The 20,136-nt window shown below is 50.4% G+C and overlaps 1 protein-coding gene across 5 annotated transcripts in view; it reads right to left on the bottom strand.

Moving 5' to 3' along the window:
• Window positions 1-16,493, bottom strand: part of ANXA6 (annexin A6) — a 47,075-nt gene extending 30,582 nt beyond the window's left edge. For 2 of the 5 annotated variants that reach the window (XM_027545920.1, XM_027545921.1), the window contains exons 1-4: window positions 16,341-16,466; window positions 6,454-6,497; window positions 1,480-1,570; window positions 382-476 (exon numbers count right to left, since the gene is read on the bottom strand). In XM_027545920.1, the coding sequence (XP_027401721.1) occupies window positions 382-476; window positions 1,480-1,570; window positions 6,454-6,471 (204 nt within the window). In that variant the 5' untranslated portion in view covers window positions 6,472-6,497; window positions 16,341-16,466. Of the gene's footprint in view, window positions 1-381; window positions 477-1,479; window positions 1,576-6,453; window positions 6,498-7,748; window positions 7,834-16,340 lie in introns of all 5 variants that reach the window. The other 3 variants (XM_027545918.1, XM_027545917.1, XM_027545919.1) reach the window with 3 other exon arrangements.
• Between the last annotated feature and the right edge of the window lie 3,643 nt (window positions 16,494-20,136).

The following is a 20,136-nucleotide window of genomic DNA, read 5'->3' as shown; positions in this document are numbered from 1 at the left end:
CCAACTTAATCATCACTCTGGGGGTACATACTCTCATTGGCCTTCAGAAATGGGCTTAGAGACATCAGGTAACCTGCCCAGTCCGCAGCACAGTGCCCCTCCCTGCCGCTACGTGCTCACTTGCTCACTCTCTCCCACTGTGAGCCCACAGGTTGACACCCTCAGGTCTTATTTATCTGGGTAGCCCTAACCCCTAGCATAGTGCCTAGCAGGCTCTCTAGATGCAATTACGGTTGGATGATCCCTGCCTGACTGAGAGAAGAAAAAAGGAGGGCAGAAGTGCTGGCACAGAAGCTGAGCAGGAGTAAAATACTCAGGAAAGGGCCTGGATGAATCAGAGCATGCCTCCTCCGCCCCCAACCCTCTGGTTGTCATGGTTACCTTGCCATAGAGGGACTTGTAGTTCTGGCAGATCTCCTGCCTCTGCCTGTTGCTCCGGGAAGTAATCAACTCCAGGATGGCCTCCTTGTCACTGCCTACAAGAGGGGAGGCACCCGTCACCCTACCCAACCTGCCTCCAGGAAGCCCAACAGGGGTGCTCCCTGCAGTCCTCGGCATCAGCCTTCTGCTCACGAGAGGCACTGGCATCAGACGGGGGCTCTGTGGGGACCTGACGAGCCCCCCTGAGAGAGATGCTAGCACATGTAGTATCTCAGTTCAGACGGCCCATGATCTAGCTCCTCGTCACACACACGAGGAAACTGGGGCCCAGAGAGGAGCATGGAGTCCCCTGCGGTCTCCCAGTGAGCTTGGCTTAGAAAAACCCAGGTGTCCTAACGTCCAGGATGGGTTCTTTCACTGACAGGAAAAATAAAAGAAAATAATAAGCTGCAAATTGAGGGTAGTGCTTACCCGCAAGACAAAAGGCAAAGTGATGTTATCAGGAGGGGGACCTACCATGATGTTGCAGCTACGTGAGCGAGCAAGTGCCAGTTCTCAAGCTGGGTGGCAGGTCTACTGGTAAAGCTTCTTCTACTCATGAGACTGTTTTATTAGCCTGGAGTGTGCATGTGTGCCAAGTCGCTTAAGTCATGTCTGACTCTGCGACCCTGTGGATCATAGCCCACCAGGTTCCTCTGTCCATGGGATTCCCCAGGCAAGAAGACTGGAGTGGGTTGTCATGTCCTTCTCCAGGGGATCTTCCTAGGCCAGGGATTGAACCTGCATCTCTTATATCTCCTGCATTGGCAGGCGGGTTCTTTACCACTAGCACCATTGGAAGAGTCCATTATAAAATTATAAAAAGAAGAGACAAGGGAATGTGCTGGCAGTCCACTGGTTAGGATTCTGCACTTCCACTGCAGGGGCCCAGGTTCAGTCACGGGTTGGGGAACTTAGATCCCGCATGCCAAGTATCATGGCCAAAAAAGAGAGACAAAAGAATGACTGAATAACCAAAAGGGGGGGACACCCCCAAGCCTAGGTGAATCCTGCTTCCTTTCCTGTGGGTCCCTTTCCCCACAGTGGCTGAGCACCCACCAAAGCCCTTCATGGCATTGTACAGAGTCTCGGCATCCTGGCTGGGGTTGAAGTCGGGGAAGTCACGAATGGAGCCCCGGTACTTGGCACCCTGTGGAGAGACGAGCAGAGGGTGAGCTGCTGACCTGGCCCTGAATGGGGCTCCCAGCCCTAACCCCAGCTTACCTCCCAACCCTGGCCATGGGATAAAAGTCCCTGCTGTTCCTAGAATGCTCAGATATTCGTTACAAATCCCCAAACTCAGTCTCCATAACAGCATGGCAAGAGCCTAGGTGTGTTTTCACAGTCTTTGGACTGAACAAAGACGATGCGACAGAATCTGCCACGTCTCTCCATCTTCACCTGCACTGCCTCGCCCCAGACCGCGACCGCTCACCTGGACAGTGGCTCAGCTCCCTGCCCCTAAAGTGGAGAGCCGGCTACAGAAAGCCGCAACCAGGGTAGGGAGGGCTCTCCCCGTACCTCCTGCCACGACCTGCCCCAAGGACAGTGCCTTTTCCCTGTGGCAGGAAGGCTCAGCCAAGCCCCCAGCTCTGCACCACTTTCCCAAAACCTGGGAGAGATAAGAGCCCAGACAGAGTGCAGGGGGTGGGAATGGTTTCTGCAAAACAAACAAGAGCCCCTCATGTGCTTATGTCTCTCTGCAGTGTAGAAAGCCCTTTCACCTTTATAAATTTGATTATTATAGCATTTTATAGAAGCACTTAAGATGCTCTCTGTCACAGAAACAAAGAAACCGAGCCCCACAAAGGGAAGCCACTTGCTGGGGTCACACAGAACCCACATCTCTGTCCAGTGACCCTTTGTTCTCCAGCTCCAGAAACCTTGCAGCTGCCAGCTTCCAGGGGGGAGAGGGGTGCCTTGGCCCAGAGTGGGAGGCCCAGAGTCACGCTCAGAATCTGCCCAGACGAGGTGCCGCTCTTCTAGGCCCAGTAAACTGAGCTGTGAGCTGGCATCTGAGGACAAGCTGGCTGGATTGTTGGGGCAAAGGTGGGGAGTGAATCTTAGATGTTAAACCTGAATGCACAAAGGGCTGTTCACAGAGAAGTCAGATGTGGGTCAGACACACAGCCCTGAGAACCATGGGGCCCGGAGAGCAACCAAGAGCTGAGAGAATGGAGGATGCCAGAGCCTGGGGCACTAGGCACACCGCCTGGTGACTGGGCACTTAGCCTGTGCCAGGCGCTACACGAAGGGTTAAAGATTATGGGAGAAAGAAGACCCAAGCCTGACTTTCATGAGCTTCCAACCCAAGGGAGGAGAGAGACTAGCCTACAAATTAGCATAGAGCTAGTAATAAATACTCCACTAGAGGGGCAAAGGAATGCCGGGAAACAGTGGAGGGAGATTCAAGCTGGACGAGGGGATCGGAATGGGTGGGGTGGCTCACATAATCCTGTTTGAAACAATAAGAAGCGCATGGGAGCCCGTGAGCCTCTGGACCATCTCCTGGGTCTCCCAGCGCCCACACCGCAGGGCCTGGCCAGGCACTCAGGGGCCCTGTGGTTTATGTCTGCCATTGCTGGCTCCTTCAAGGCATGCATGCGTGGGCACAGAAGTGCTATTTAAAGTTCTGGCAGAACGGACGACCAGAAAGGGACACGGCTCCCTTCCCGCCACCCGTGAATCCCCTGCAACCTAATCACACTGCTGGGCAGAGAAGGAAAGAGTAACACAGGCCAACTGCCTGGACCAGAAAAGAGACACTCCCTTTTGAAAGCTCCACGAGAGTCTGTCTTGCCCACTTATGTCACCCCAGCACCTAGCTCAGGGCTTGGCACAACTAGGCACTCTACTGGCTTCTTAGGTAGACAGGTGTGCGGGCGGATATGTGACTGTGAATACACCCAGAGCAGATCAAAGAAGACTTCCTGGAAGGGAAGTCTAAGTTGAGTAGAGCGCTAAAGGATGAGCAACAGCTGGCCCAGGGGGAGGGAAGGAAAGGCTTCACACAGAGAAGCAGTATGGCAGAGGCCCAGAGCCAAGAGCAAGCAAGAGCACTCAGGGAGGCGGGCCCAGATTCTTCAGTGCTTATGCGGATGTCCAAAGCTGCCAAGATGGTGGGATTGTAAGTGGCCAGGAAGGAAGAAGAAGAGGGCAAGATGGCAGCAGAGCCCCCTGGAGGAAGGGCAGAGGTCCTGGCAGCAAGTTGCCACCTTCCCTCCGGGCCCTGCCCCTCCTCACCCCAGGGCGGAGACAGAGGCTGCAGCTGAAAGATGAGGCTGTATGGAGCAGAGGAAGTCTAACTGCAGACACAGTTCAGTTCAGTTCAGTCGCTCAGTCGTGTCCGACTCTTTGCAACCCCATGAATCGCAGCACGCCAGGCTTCCCTGTCCATCACCAACTCCCGGAGTTCACTCAGACTCACGTCCATCAAGTCAGTGATGCCATCCAGCCATCTCATCCTCTGTTGTCCCCTTCTCCTCCTGCCCCCAATCCCTCCCAGCATCAGAGTCTTTTCCAATGAGTCAACTCTTCGCATGAGGTGGCCAAAGTACTGGAGTTTCAGCTTTAGCATCATTCCTTCCAAAGAAATCCCAGGGCTGATCTCCTTCAGAATGGACTGGTTGGATCTCCTTGCAGTCCAAGGGACTCTCAAGAGTCTTCTCCAACACCACAGTTCAAAAGCATCAATTCTTCAGCGCTCAGCCTTCTTCACAGTCCAACTCTCACATCCATACATGACCACAGGAAAAACCACAGCCTTGACTAGACGGACCTTTGTTGGCAAAGTAATGTCTCCGCTTTTGAATATGCTATCTAGGTTGGTCATAACTTTCCTTCCAAGGAGTAAGCATCTTTTAATTTCATGGCTGCAGTCACCATCTGCAGTGATTTTGGATCCCAAAAAAATAAAGTCTGACACTGTTTCCACTGTTTCCCCATCTATTTCCCATGAAGTGATGGGACTGGATGCCATGATCTTTGTTTTCTGAATGTTGAGCTTTAAGCCAACTTTTTCACTCTCCACTTTCACTTTCATCAAGAGGCTTTTGAGTTCCTCTTCACTTTCTGCCATAAGGGTGGTGTCATCTGCATATCTGAGGTTATTGATATTTCTCCTGGCAATCTTGATTCCAGCTTGTGTTTCTTCCAGTCCAGCGTTTATCATGATGTACTCTGCATATAAGTTAAATAAGCAGGGTGACAATATACAGCCTTGACGTACTTCTTTTCCTATTTGGAACCAGTCTGTTGTTCCATGTCCAGTTCTAACTGTTGCTTCCTGACCTGCATACAGATTAGAGATACCAAGGGAACATTTCATGCAAAGATGGGCTAGATAAAGGACAGAAATGGTATGGACCTAACAGAAGCAGAAGATATCAAGAAGAGGTGGCAAGAATATACAGAAGAACTGTACAAAATAGATCTTCACGACCCAGATAATCACAATGGTGTGATCACTCACCTAGAGCCAGACATCCTGGAATGTGAAGTCAAGTGGGCCTTAGGAAGCATCACTACGAACAAAGCTAGTGGAGGTGATGGAATTCCAGTTGAGCTATTTCAAATCCTGAAAGATGATGCTGTGAAAGTGCTGCACTCAATAAGCCAGCAAATTTGGAAAACTCAGCAGTGGCCACAGGACTGGAAAAGGTCAGTTTTCATTCCGATCCCAAAGAAAGGCAATGCCAAAGAATGCTCAAACTACCGTACAATTGCACTCATCTCACATGCTAGTAAAGTAATGCTCAAAATTCTCCAACCCAGGCTTCAGCAATATGTGAACTGTGAACTTCCTGATGTTAAAGCTGGTTGTAGAAAAGGCAGAGGAACCAGAGATCAAATTGCCAACATCTGCTGGATCATGGAAAAAGCAAGAGAGTTCCAGAAAAACATCTATTTCTGCTTTATTGACTATGCCAAAGCCTTTGACTGTGTGGATCACAATAAACTGTGGAAAATTCTTCAAGAGATGGGAATACCAGACCACCTGACCTGCCTCTTGAGAACTGCAGACACAAGTCCCAGTCAAAAGGCTCCCTTAGCGGTGGGCTTGGCCTGCAGCATGGCAGTCTTTCTCCCTCTGTGGTCTTTGCACAATGATAATAAATAGCCTGCCAGCAGGATCACAGCCACTGGGAGAGGGGGGCTCCAGAGACCCCAGCACTGGTCACATTTAGACACGCAGGAACAGTCCTTCAGATCGCCCAGGTTTCCAACCGTCAGTCATTCTCACACCAACCTGGTGAATTTGCCATTTCCAAGCGCCACCTGCGTGGCCAACACTACTCCTTCACCTCACCCTGACTGCCTGCCACTCCCCCAGCAGACAGTTTCCTGGCCCTGTACCCTGCAAAGGGAGGGGAGAGAGGAGGAGAAAGGACTTTCCACCCTGAAATATTCAGCAGGCCCTGAGGCCAGCTGATGAGCAGCTGGGACCCCGGACTGCATGCAGGCTGCTGCTCGGGCAGGCATCCTGAGGCCTCTCAGAAGCTGAAGCGATGTGACTCAGAGAGATGGCTGCATGGCGGGGACTCCGCCAGATCCAAGTTACCCAGGCCCAGCCAATGAAAACCAAACCCAGGACTTCCCCTGGAATCATGTGGTATAAATTATGTTGTTTCCTGCATGTTGCCCAGGAAGCAGAAGGGAAGCCTAGAGCTTCCGGTAGCTAGTATGAGAAATCAAGGAAGAATCTGTCCAAGAATGAAGCCACCCAGATGAGACGCAGTTCATGGAGGCAGAATCCTGACAATATCAGGTGGGCCCCTGGATCCAGCCAGACCTGAAGCCCTAGGCTTCTCAGTCATGTGAGCCAACACACACACTTTGTATTTAGGATGTTGTGTGTTCTCATTGGTCACTTGCATCTGAAAGAGCTGTGACTTGTAATAGGAGCAAGCAAACCCTGAGATCCTCTTCAGCTCCTTTCAAACTGATGGTAATGGGGATCTGTATCGAAGCAAGTGACTCCAGGAAAAGCCCAGGCCCACGGGAAGTACTACAGAAAGGGGAGAACCTCCTTACCTGTGCTGGTTTGGCCATGGTCTCAGGTTCTGCAGCAGAAAACACTGCGGAGGAAAAAGAAACACTGTGAGATGCCTCTGCACTCTGACTCCCTCTATTCTCTCCCCCAGATTTCCCCTCCTTTCCTTCCTCCCAAGGGAGAATGTGCTCCGCCTGCTCTTTCTCAATTGCTTCCAGCCCTTCAGGTTAAATCACAGCCAGAGATGTGGCTCAGGGACAGGCACATTTTTGGGAGGATAATAGATGGACTCTTCAGGGTCCAGGTGTGCACACCATGATGGGAAAGACTCCCAGAACTGGGAGAATTTGGAAGAGGAAGAGAGGACATGACCACTGACCAGAACGATTCCTCCAGGCCATGCAGGGCACTTTCCCACATGCTGTGTCACCTAACCCTTCCAGCCATCCTTTCTGGCACCAAAGTCCCTTTTCTCATAGAGGAGGAAACTGAGGATGGGGAGGTTAAACAATTTGTCCAAGATCATACAGGTTAAATAGACGGCAGCCCACCAGGCTCCCCCGTCCCTGGGATTCTCCAGGCAAGAACACTGGAGTGGGTTGCCATTTCCTTCTCCAATGCATGAAAATGAAAAGTGAAAGTGAAGTCGCTCAGTCATGTCCGACTCTTAGCGACCCCATGGACTGCAGCTCACCAGGCTCCTCCGTCCATGGGATTTTCCAGGCAAGGGTACTGGAGTGGGGTGCCATTGCCTTCTCCAAAACTGAATTACTACATACAAAATAGATAAAGAAGGACCTACTATATAGTTAATATCTTGTGATAACACATAATGGAAAAAAAATTTGAAAAAGAATATACAGATATGTTGGAGAAGGCAATGGCACCCCACTCCAGTACTCTTGCCTGGAAAATCCCATGGTTGGAGAAGCCTGGTAGGCTGCAGTCCATGGGGTCGCTAAGAGTCGGACACGACTGAGCGACTTCACTTTCACGAAAGTGGGTCACCTGCTGTCACCCCCCTTCAAGCGTTTGGAGGTATCATGAACCATGTTGCTCTCTGAGGGCAGTGAGGTCAAGGAGCTCAGTGTGGCTAGTATGGTGGCAGGGCGTGGGGTGGGGGCACTGGTAGGATGTGGCATCAAGGGACCAGTGCTTGAGGCCACTGTGAAGACTTCGGGTTTTTCTCTGATGGGACAGACCATGGGTGAGGGTGGAGAACGAACAAACAGGACACCCAATCTCATCGAAAGCGGTGTCAGGACACAGAATCTATAGGGGAGGAATAAGAAACAAACATATCTTACCCCAAAAGAAATGCAAAAGGGAATGTTACCTGCTTTGGAAAGGGGAAGAGAAGGGTGGAGGGGCTGGGCTACGAAGCCCTCTTGGCAGATGGGCAGAGATGGAAGAGATGCAACCTTGGGATTAGAGAAGAAAGAAGGACTAGGCTTTCCATTTAATTGGGATGGTACAATTTGATCTTTTTAAATCAGGTCTATGTATTACTTTTTAAAAGTAAAAGTAACAAACTCTTATCAGACTTAAATTCAGTAAGACCCCACAGGGAGCTGAACCAGAAGAGAGGGTATAAACGAAGGAGATGCTTAATCTGCCTGCTTCCCAGGTCTTCACATACCATCACCCCCAGCCTACACCCCCAGCCCCTGATCTCAGCGCATAATCCTGCTCTCACTCTGGGGCCACTGGAGACCTGCAAGAGAGTGGGAACACAGGTTTGGAGTCAGACAGACAGACCTGGACTCAAGTCCATTTTGTCACTATCTCACCATGTGACTTTGGGCACATTGCTCATCTCTGAATTCAAGGTTATCTTAAGTACAAAACTGGGGCTTTCCCCTTCCTGCCTTGGGGAGTTGGAGGATGAGACTCAACTTATGTCAAGGCCAGGCAGAGATGTGTTCTCAGGAAGTGGTGGCCTTCAGTGTGCTGGGTGATATGCTAAGGACAGGGCTCTGTCGTGTTTATCTATGTGTCCCTACTGCCTGAATTCAAGTCCCCCAAACCAGTTAGCAGACAGACTTGAGTGAAGAGCAGAGGGCAGCGATTTGCCTGTAACCGCAGAGAGCTCAGAGCGGAGCTTGAGGAAACCCTGCTGTTTCCATGACAACCAGGGGCCCTCTGGTACAAAATTGAGCTCGCCTCAGGAAATGGAAACTCTCCCAGCGGGTAGGGAGCCCACATCTACCCCGAGGTTCAACCAGGAGCCAGCTCTGGGTTTCCCTAGGCCAGGGGGACAGTGTGGGCAAATGTGAGGGAGCACCAAGGTCAGCAGAGGAAAGGGACCACAGGAGGGGCAGGAAGTCACCTGCATCTCCAGCTTCAAAGCATTTTCCTTTGGCCTTGTTGCTGGAAACTTTAGCAGCTGGCGGCAGCCCAGGCCCATCTGGATGGCTCAGAGGAGGGGCCTCCAAGTCTTGGGGAAAATGCTCTGGGTTTTGAGAGCAGTTTGTGTGTGCCTCTAGCGAGCGCATGTCTTGTGTATACATAGAAAGCAAACATCGTCCAGAACTGCATGTTCTGAGTGCAGTTCAAGGGAGCTGAGCTTCGACAGCCCCTCCTCTGAGGGCTGGGGGAAGCTCTGGAGCTAATCACAGAGGCGCCATGGAGGCTTTACAAGGGGCTCTGATCCCTTCCAGGGTGACCCAGACCACACTTCTCAAGTTGCCTGAATAAATGTTTTACATCCAGTGTTTCAGAATCCCAGATCTAACAACCCACTGCTTCAAGTCCCTCACTTTCTAGACAAAGATAAAGGCATGTCAGGCCCAGACAATGGCCCACCTCTCCGCCTCCCATATTCAGGTCATCACAAGCCTCCACATAGCAGTGAGCCCTCGCTGCAATAGGACGTGAGGAAGAGGCCAAAGGAAAAGACCCAGGTTCGGTTCCCAGCCTGCCCCTCTGTTCAGACAAGCTCAGACAAGCCAGGTTGCCTCTCTCAACCTCAGTTTCTTCATCAGCAAAATGTGGACAATGTTACTCCATCTTTGGGAAAACCGGAAGTGTGGGTGTGAGAGATTTTTGCAGATACCATCCAGGGATTCTCACAGCAGAATCTCAGAACATCAGTCCTAGGAGAGTTCTCCCCCAAGGCCACAGGACTCCTCTCTATCCCCATCCTACCCTCGATATGCAAGTTTCATCATCTTGGTTGAAATAGCTTATCAAGACTGGCAGGTATGGCCACTCTACACTGGTGCCTCTCTCCTCCCAGAAGCTCTGAATCTCTTCAAACATGGATTTCCATGAAGGTTCATCAGGACAGATCATTCCAGAAACCCATTCAAGGCAGAGTGGCCTCCTGGCTTTGTGCTTCTGTGACTACCTCCTGCCTTAGTCCTTCAGGCTGCCAGCAAACAGGACTGACTCCAGGAGGAACACTCCGGGGTACAAAATACCAGGGCTGGCTCGACCACCAATGCCCAACTATAGCATTGCGGAAACCGAGAACCAGACAGAAAGTCTCGTCCAAGTCCTGCAATAGGCATGGGCTTGGAGGTCAGACTCAGTCACAGCTTTACCCCCTAGCAATTTATAACTTTGTAAGTTACCTAAACATGAATCTCAATTTCCACATCTACAAAATAAAGTCCCAAACATTTACAAAGGACACAGCATGGCATTTTGTAATTAAGACTGCAGGCTTTGCAGTCACAGCCTACATTCAAATTCTAACTGCTCATGGCCATGGGTGAATTGCATCATTTCTCTCTTACTCAGTTTCTTCGTCTCTAAATGATAATCTCATAAGGTTTTTGTGAATATTCAATAAAGTAAGGCAGGTAAAATACTTAGCATGGTGACGTGCAGAGTAAATGTTGAATTAGTGGTGCTAGCTTCTGGTAAGCGGACTTCCCTGGTGGCTCAGACGGTAGAGCATCTGTCTACAATGCGGGAGACCCGGGTTCGGTCCCTGGGTCGGGAAGATCCGCTGGAGAAGGAAATGGCAATCCACTCCAGTACTATTGCCTGGAAAATGCCATGGACAGAGGAGCCTGGTAGGCTACAGCCCATGAGGTCGCAAAGAGTCGGACACGACTGAGCGACTTCACTTACTTACTTAGCTTCTGTTAAAATAATCATTAGAGCAGTGATTATTAGTGTCATTAGAGCAGTGGTCTCCAAAGTGGGGTACCAGACACAATGATCCATTGGGCTGCAGGATGAGAATACTACAACTTACAACTTTTTAAATTGATCTTGGGACTTCCCTGGTGGTCCGGTGGCTATGAATCTGAGTTCCCAATGCAGGGGGCACAGGTTTAATCCTTGGTCAGGGAACTAGATTCCACACGCTACAACAGAGTTCACAAGACGTAGCTAAAGATCCCGAGTGCCTCATCTAAGACCTGGCACAACCAAACAGACAGATAAAAATAACAAGTTGATCTTGTCCTTTCATGCTCCATTTTTATGTCTGCTATACATGGGCGGAGGAGCCTGGTGGGCTGCAGTCCATGGGGTCTCGAAGAGTCGGACACGACTGAGTGACTTCACTTTCCCTTTTCCTTTCATGCATTGGAGAAGGAAATGGCAACCCACTCCAGTGCTCTTGCCTGGAGAATCCCAGGGACGGGGGAGCCTGGTGGGCTGCCGTCTATGGGGTCGCACAGAGTCGGACACAACTGAAGTGACTTAGCAGCAGCCGCATGCACATATAAAGTTAAAGATGCGTATTAGGGATAGAGGCTGACAGAAGTACAAAGTCAAGAATATGGACTCAATGGAATGAAGCAGAGGAAGGAGAAGAAAGAGGGGAGAAGAAGCACCAGCACGAGAAAAAGCACTTCTGTCTTCAAAATGCAGCCTGCCGGCTTTGGAGGAATTGAGTGCACTTTGGGGAGGAGAGAGATGTTGAGTATGAGGTCAGGTGTGGAGGGTAAGGGCAAATTGAGGAAAATTTTATAAATAATCTGGAAAATCATGCAAAAAAATCACCCAAACCTCTGTGCCCCAGGAGTGCCCAAGGGACTGCCCACTCCTCTCCAAAGGCCTCCTTCAATGTAGGCCCTCTGAGCTCGGCATTCAAGGCCCTTGACATCCTTCCTGATTTGCTTGCCCTCCTCTTCCTCCTCACCCACCACCACACCCTCTTTCCCCCTAAACCAGCTTCCACTAGCACTTTCCACTTTCACTAGCACTTTCTAACTAGTCTTCTGGCGTCAAAATCTGTGCTTTTTCAATTCTGACTTCATTAATAACCTCCTGGGGAGTTTTTCAAACTTAGCAAAGCATAAGACCACCTCTGGAGACTCAACAGGCCACAGATGAGGCCTGGGCTTTTGAAATTTTTGAAAACTTTCCTAAGTGACTCTAACTCTTCTAGGAAGCCAAGAGGGACTTTTCCCACCTTTGAACCACAGCGTGACTCTGAAACCATCTACTCGTGAGAGGCTTGGGTCAACTGCTGTGGATTTATCATTCCTCAATTAGATGGAGGCTGTTTGTCTTCAAGGTATTACAAGGGGAAAAAAAAATCTATAAAAACACAATTCTTAGAGACATGCTCATTCTGTCCTCTCTGATAAAAAGCTGGGTGGATTTCCCTCCCTTTCCCCTCCCCCACCTCTGGTGGAAAAACCCGTTTACCTCCATTTGCACATTCCTTTTGATATAAAAGCAACTACTTATTCTCTTCTGAGCTGGTTCTAACATCTGCCTGGGCCAGTCATTGATTATTGAATAGAATAAAATCTTTTGCACATGATCATTTTTATATCTGTGTGAGTGATATAAAGGTTGAATCACTTTACCTTTTTACCTTTTCCTGAAAATCAATGTGTATGTTTCCTTAATGCATCCCCTACTACCAAGGGTGGTTTATAAGGATTGTTGAGTGAAAGATACTGAGTAATTTCCACGCTTTAGTGACTCCTTTGAAAAAAATCATAGAATAAAAAGAAATCATCTTGCCAATCAGTTTTCAAACTCATTATACAGCCAGGACAGGAAATTACTTGAGGGGTTAAGCAACTTTCCCCGCTCATACAAAACATTAGTGATTAAGCAGGGCCTCATTTTTCAAAACCTATATATTGAGTGCCTCCTGCATGCCCATTGGCAGGAGCTGGGGGGTAAAAAAGATGAAAGGACAGATGAATCTCCCACCTCGATGAAGCTGACAAATTTTTGTGCGGTGACCTGCATTTTTTTTTTTTTTTTTTGACCACATATACCACCAGTAACAGAAGAAAAAAAAACATCATTCTTTACGATAAACTGTTTGAGCATGAGATTAAAAACATATATAGTAAGAGGCCTAACAGTTTCCTCTGGCATCCCAGGAAATCATCTTTAGTGTTTCCCAGGGTCTGCACACCCCTCTTGGAGGCCCCTGGGCTACAAAACCTAGATCCTCCCCTTTCTCCTTTCCTGATGGCTCCTCCCCACCACAGTCTGCAGGAAGACACCAAGGGCCAGCCCCTCCCCCTGCCAGGACCTGCCTTAATGAAGCCAGAGTAAATGCCTTTCCTGGCCCTGTGCCCGGGCACACCCCCTAGCTCACAGCACTCGGATTTCTTAGAGAGCAGTGTCTTCCCCTCTTGTGACCCAGAACCATTGATCCTCAGGCAGGATAAGGGCCCAGGAGACAATCTGGGATGGCCTAGGTTTGGAGTTGGACTGGCCTGGGTTTGAATCCCAGTTCAGGCCACTTTCGTGAGCAACAACAAAGCACAGTGTCTCCCAGCACACAGGCAGGAGCCAGACTGCCCGAGACTGGAGCCCGATCTGCCGTTGAGGAGCTTGAGTGGCCTTGGGCATGTACTTAGCTTCAAATGTAAAATAGGGGATAAAATAGTGCCTACCTCAGAGGAGTTGTGGTGAGCGTGAAAAAAGTTAACACATATCTAGAGCTTAGAAGGGGGCTTCCCAGGCGGTTCAGAGGTAAAGAATCCACCTGCACTGCAGAAGACACGGGTTTGATCCCTGGATAGGGAAGTCCCCTGGAGAAGGGAATGGCTACCCACTGCAGTCTTCTTGCCTGGGAAACCCAAAGGACAGAGGAGCCTGGTGGGCTACAGTCCATAGGGTCACAAAAGAGTCGGACACAACTTAGTGACTAAAGAACAACAACAGTGCTTAGAAGACATCCTGGAACACAGGACACCCTATGTAAATGTTAGTGCTCTTTCTACCCCAAACATCTGATAACTGAGTTTACACATATGCAGAAAGGGCATGGTAACAGCATCCAATATATCAAGGGTTCAGCCAAGATCTGGTAAGTTAGAAGGTTCAATAAATAATAGAAGTTACTATTTTATTATTATTTACAAAAACACCCGTTTTGTAGATGAGGAACCCGAGGCTCAGGTCATCTGTTTCCTCAAGCACCACACCCTTCTGAGATTCTAGCAGTAGCACCTGATTCTCTGGGCAGGGCGCTCTCAGTTTACAAAACACTTTTTCACATCTGCCATTTTATAATTGGAGAAGGAAATGGCAACCCACTCCAGTGTTCTTGCCTGGCGAATCCCAGGGACGGGGGAGCCTGGTGGGCTGCCGTCTATGGGGTCGCACAGAGTCGGACACGACTGAAGCGACTTAGCAGCAGCAGCCATTTTATAATCTCGTGAGGGTGAATATCAACCTCACCCTCATTTTACAGATGCGGGATCTGAGGCTCAGAGAACCCAAGCTCAGGCATTCCTCCTTAGCCAGTCTCTGGGGAGAGCTTCTCAACCCCAAAAGGAAAGGGAGTGTGGCTGGATTCCAAACTAACATGTTTTAAAGGATGAATAAAGGCTCCCTGACCCAAGACTTCTTCTCCTCTTTTGAGATGGAGCTAGAGGAACAGGCAAGTTGAAAATCAGGGTCGAGACCACATCCTGTGCTTTGTCCTCACCCAGGAAGCATCTTGGAGGGGTTGGGTGGGGTGAGGTTGGGGACATGACTGGACCTCTGTGGAAAATTCTAGAATGGTGCATGAAGACCCAGCAGCTGCAAACCATTTGACCAGCCGGGTCCCCTGAGCACAGCTCTTATCCCTCTAAAGAGGAAGGGGACTAAGGCCCAGAGCGGTAGTAGTGTGCCTGGGGCCCCGCTGGCTAGTGCAAGGCAGAGGCTGGGGCTGGGTGTGGCTGGAGCGCCTCTGGGTGCTGCAGTGCAGATGTTCCAGACGCTGGCGGGCACCCAACACTGCAGAGCTCCCCGACCCCGTCTCAGGAATGAGCCCAACAGGCCAGGTCCCTGGCTTCCCAGGGGCAGCCCCCTCTTCTGCACACTCCAAGACAGAGTCTGCTTCAGTAACAGCTGCGGCCCTTACCCAGAAACCACAAATATTTTCTGTATCCCAGCAGCCTGGGCCTCAGGAACAAAGAGTGGAAGGCAAAGAAAGATGGATGAGTGACTGTCACAGCTGCCCAGGGGGATGGGTGCCTCTGCCCCACCCTATTCCCCACAATCCTAAGGCTCAGAACAGTTGAATCCTAGACCACCAGCGCAGCAAGAGGCAGTCAGTCAGTTCAGCAGACTTTCCTACAGAAGGGTAACTAACGCACAGAGCGGGAAGGGATTTGCCCAAGGACCCCGACCTGGAACTGTGACCCAACTTTTCACTGACCCCTAGGCCAGTGCCCTCTGCCTTGGTGCAGAGCTTGTCAGCCAGAAGGGCAGGGTCCATGACAACTGAAACTGGGAGGCCATTCACCTCCAAAGTGGAGGCTAAGCAGGTCATGATAACAGGCTGGGTCAGTGCGGCCGGCAATTTAAGGTGTGCTTTGGGTAGCGGAGGAAGAGGAAGTGAGAGGAAAGGGTGGACCAGGGAAACCAGAGCTCTTTTACAAACTCCGGGGCCTATGTCCAAATTTGGAATTGTCGGTGAAGACCCACCAAGGTTCAGAGGAAAGGAAGGGGAGGGAGGAAGCAAAGGACCACACCCCGCCCCTTCCCCTTGCTAGGCCGAGCTGGGTAGGCCAAGCTTCCCAAGCTTGTTATCAAGACTTCCCAAATCTGTCATCATTCTCTGCAGCCGACAAATCAATTTTCACAGCCATTGCTTCCTCTGAGAGGGGCTGGGTTTTTCAGTTCTGGACTTGGAGACAGAAACTGAGGCTCAGAAAGGGCATGCTAGGGCTTCAAGGTCACACTGCAAGCTGCTGGTGGAGCCAGGATTGGATTCAGGGAAAATCACACCCATGCTAGTATATGAGGTGTCATCTGAGGCCCCCAAGCTTTGGAAAGGCCAACCCTGGACTGAGGGGATCAGGAGGAAGGGTGGGGCCTCCACGCCATCACAAGGCCCCTGGAGCCCAGCTGGGAGTCTCCTCTAGAAGAGAGGAGTGGTCCCTAGAGGGCGGGCGGGTCCACGGGGCCCTGAATTGTGGACAGCCTGCCCCTCGTCGGTCAGCACACAAAGGGCCCTCCCTCGGGGACACACACAAGCCATTGCAGGTGGAGCCGCAGGGTCTGATTCTTTTTGCCCAGTCTTCGGCTCCAGCCACACCCTTCCCTGCGGGCCCTTAAACCCCCACCCAGGTGCCTCCAACCCCGGGCCTTCAAAGTCTCTCAAGCCCCGCACGGCAGGGGTCCCGGGGCCCCCCGCCCCTCCTCCACACCCTCTGCAGAGCAGCACCCCCTGTCCCCTCCCTCCTCCTCTCCTTTTCTCCTTTCCAAGCCGCAGCCCGCGCGCCCTCCGCCTCCGCTTCCCCGCCTGCGGCCGTGGATTTGCTCCACTGCGCTGCCCCAGACACGTGCTGCCCGCGACCCTTTCGGGTTACCGCGCCCTCGAGTTCCCGGTCCCCGCGCCCCTCCCCGGAGCCGGCGGCAGGCGTGGGTCAGCGATGACTGGGCGTTTACGGCTGTCCCTTCAGGTCCCTACAACCCCACCCCCTCCACCTCCCGCAATGAGTTGGGTGGGGGGGCTCCGCTGGAGCGATCCCGTTTCCAGCCTCAACCTACTCACCCCGCGGCGGAAGCCTCCCGTAGCGGACGGACAGAAGGGCAGACCGACACGCGGACGCGGAGCTCGCTGGGTCAGAGCCCGTTAGCAGAGCTGTAGCAGCTGCAGCGCAAGGGCGGGCCAGGACAGTCTTCGGCTCCCGGGCCGGACACGTGGCGCGCGGGGGCCAATCGGGCTCGCCTCGCCTCCCCCACCCCCACCCTTCCCCCATCCCCAAACTCAATCGCTCCTGGAATCTTAGAATGTCACCGGCCGGGAGGGGCCTCTCCAGGAGAACCTCCGTCCAAGCTCAGTCCCGGGACCCGCGCGACCTGGAGGGAAGGCGGACTTGGCCAAGGTCACTCGGCCATTTAGGACCAAAAGTCAGAGCTCCCGACTCCAGTTCTGTACGCTTTCCCCCAAATTCCTACTGCTCGCCCTAGCTTTGTTGAGAAACAGGACCTTGAAGCTTAACAAAGTTAAAGCCAAGCATTTAATCTGCCTGATCAAATTCTATTCCTCAACAGCCTCATCAGGTCTGTGACATGACTTAGCCACTTTCCAGAGGAGAGCCCAGAGAAGCCCAGTTTTTAAACGAAGGTCACACAGCTAGTAAGTTGTGGAGCGGGGATTCCAACCTGGGCCAGGTGATTCCGGAGGGTCGCTTGCTCCAGCTTTGCTCTGGGGAGCGCACAGTCCCCAGGAAAGGGAGACAGACTAGTAGTTATAATTCGGGGCTGTGGGGGGAACCATAGAATAATTAGAAAGGGATAAACTTTGGGAATCCAGAGGAACTGAGAATGACTGTCCCCCAGAGGATTTGTAATGACTTCCTGCAGGAGGTGATGCTGTAGTAAAATCAGAAGTACTTCCCACCCTCACCCACCCCTTAGAAATTCTGCGTTGATGGGAAGATGGCAATCCTGGGCTGCTGAGTCTTCATAGGCAAGACTCTTAGATGCTCTGATTTTCAATTTGCTCAACCAAAAGAGGGATCATCAAAGCTCCTTCCAAATGTTGTCTTCAATCTGTCATTAGTTTAGAGAACTCTAGCAAGGAGTATGTTCATCTATTGATTCCCCCAACATTTACTGAGCACCTGCTTCATGCTGGGCACTGAGTTGGGAGACCAGGAAACAAATAGTAAATGAAGCCCAGACCTGCCCTCAGGGAGCTTCTCTACTCTTATGGAAGACAGATGGTTAGGTCTTTGTTAATATAAAGATTATGTAGTTACAATCTGGCAGCAATAAAAGATGCTTTAATGGCAGATGGATCCTGCCTAACCTACATCTTTGTAGGGTTGTAGGGACCTGAAGGGACAGCCGTAATGAGAGTGGTGTTAAATTGTGACCAAAAGATGAATGGAATCTAGTAGGAGACTAAGAAGAAATTAAAGTAATTAATGGTTTAAATAAGTAATTACACGATTAACTTAAGATGACATCTGCTCTCAGCAGAAGTGTTACCGGACACGGGTTCCTGCAGAATAACTCAAAGGTATTGCTATGTATATTCATTCAGGAGGACCAGGACCCTGCCTCAAGACTGCACTATTTTCACTGCTCCTCCTTTGTTTCTACACCCCCTCCCTTCCCTGATTAGCAACTGTTTGAACTTACCCCCTTGGAACTCAGGGAAGGTCATGGAGGCTGATGAAAGCCTGTTTTTCTACAAACAAGAAATGGGGATGCAGAAAGGATTTATATGTGGGAGCCCCACAGGGTCCTGCTTGGCTTCAGAAGCAACACCTTCCGAGATGGAAGGAGGCTGGCTGGCCCAAGCAAGGATGGAGGTGAGGTCTCCTCAAGCATCATAACAGTATCTGCTATTTATTGAGAATTTTGTATGAGCCAGGCACCATTATAAATGCTTTACTTGCAATGCCACATTGAATCCTCACAATTCATTAGTAAATATTTATTCAGCACCTCCTCTGTAGCAGGCACTATTTTAAACTTTATCAGCAAACACAATGATCTCTGCCCTCATGGAATCTGCATTCCAGCAGAGGGGAGATAGATACACAGTAAGTAGTCATGACAGTATGTTAGAAGGTGATAAGTGCTTTGGACCAAAAGAAGAAAAAGCAGATGAAGTATCCCAGGCTGTGGGGGAAGTTGCAATGTTACATAGGGTTTCAGCAGAGGAAACAGCTGGAACAAATGCTCCAGGGCTGGAGCAAGCCTGGAATGTTGAAGGAGCAGCAAGGAGGCCAGTGGAGTGAAGTGGGCCAGAGGGAGGGAGGGGCGGGAAGGTAGGGACAGGGATGAGCAGGGAGACAAGAAGATATAGCTTCTGACGTCTATAAAGGCAGGAACAGGGAGATTTTCCAGCTCAAGAAGAGACAGTGAATTTGCCCTTCATTTGCCTTTTGTTCCATTAGGTCCCTCAATGGATTGGATGATTTCTACCCTATTGGTGAGGGCAAGCCTCTGCACTCAGTCTCCTGAATCAAACACTTATCTCTTAGCTTATCAAATATTAACCCCAAAATAATCTTTTACTTAGCTCTCTGGGCAGCCCCCTTGTGAAAGGAAAATCCAAATGGACTTAGTATTTGTTTGAGCTCTCTAAATATGGAGCCTGGATGCCATTGAGAAAGTGTGACTTATGCTTATCTTAGCCTAGATGGAATCTGATGGAATTTGTTCTTGTCCAGAACAACTATTTTCATCCAGAGGCTAATACTCAGGTACTCATCAAACCCTTACCCTAAAAGAACTTAAAACAGCCATCCCTTAAGGACAAATACTTACTTTCTTATGTTAGAGTCCAGCCTCATGGCTTTTTAGTACAAGTGCAGTTTTTTTTTTTTTTTTTTTTCTTTTTTTGCCACACTGCACAGCTTGGAGGATCATGGTTCCCTAACCAGGGGTTGATCTTGGCCGTGAAAACACACAGTCCCAACTATTGGACTACCAGGGAATTCCCAGCTTCATCGCTTTTGCCTGTAATTATAAGCCCTTGACTCTTTCTCTTCTTTGGAACACTATTTCAGTTTTACAGGAATCTGTGTCTCCCAGGGAGAAGGCAATGGCACCCCACTCCAGTACTCTCGCCTGGAAAATCCCATGGATGGAGGAGCCTGGTGGGCTACAGTCCATGGGGTCACTAAGAGTCGGACATAACTGAGCGACTTCACTTTCACTTTTCACTTTCATGCGTTGGAGAAGGAAATGGCAACCCACTCCAGTTTTCTTGCCTGGAGAATCCCAGGGACTCGGGAGCCTAGTGGGCTGCCGTCTATGGGGTCGCACAGAGTCAGACACGACTGAAGTGACTAGCAGCAGCAGCAGCAGTGTCTCCCAAATAGCAATTCGTAAGACCAAATAAACTCTTTTCTTATTTGCAGCCTTCTGCACTTCTTTCTTTGACCTGGTCAGACAAATGGGATAGAGTGACATGCCTCTGCCCTCACTCCAGCATCACCGTGGATTGGAATAAAGCACCTACCAGAGTTCACTGTGCTCTGCTGTTTTCTTAGGTGGTTCTGCCTTGTGGTGCTAAGTCCTGTACCTGAACCTCCCTCCTTAGAAGAAGTTCGATTCTATTTCAGTGTCCTCTGTGCCAGTTTTCAGGACTTTGTTTCCCCTTTTGGTGTGGTGAGTAATCACTCTTGGAAAAATGAAATTTTTCCTCTCTAAAGGTAAGGCTCCAGTATTCTTGCGTAGAGAATCCCATGGACAGAGGAGCCTGGTGGGCTACAGTCCATGGGGTCGCAAGAGTTGGACACGACTTAGCAACTAAACCACCACCACCAAAGGTGAGTCTGTAGAGCAGCCTCCCTGGAACTCCTGTGTAACAACTGTGTACTCCA

Source organism: Bos indicus x Bos taurus, chromosome 7 (assembly GCF_003369695.1).
Source record: "Bos indicus x Bos taurus breed Angus x Brahman F1 hybrid chromosome 7, Bos_hybrid_MaternalHap_v2.0, whole genome shotgun sequence".
NCBI lineage: Eukaryota > Metazoa > Chordata > Mammalia > Artiodactyla > Bovidae > Bos > Bos indicus x Bos taurus.
This window is presented reverse-complemented; position numbering and strand designations above follow the sequence as displayed.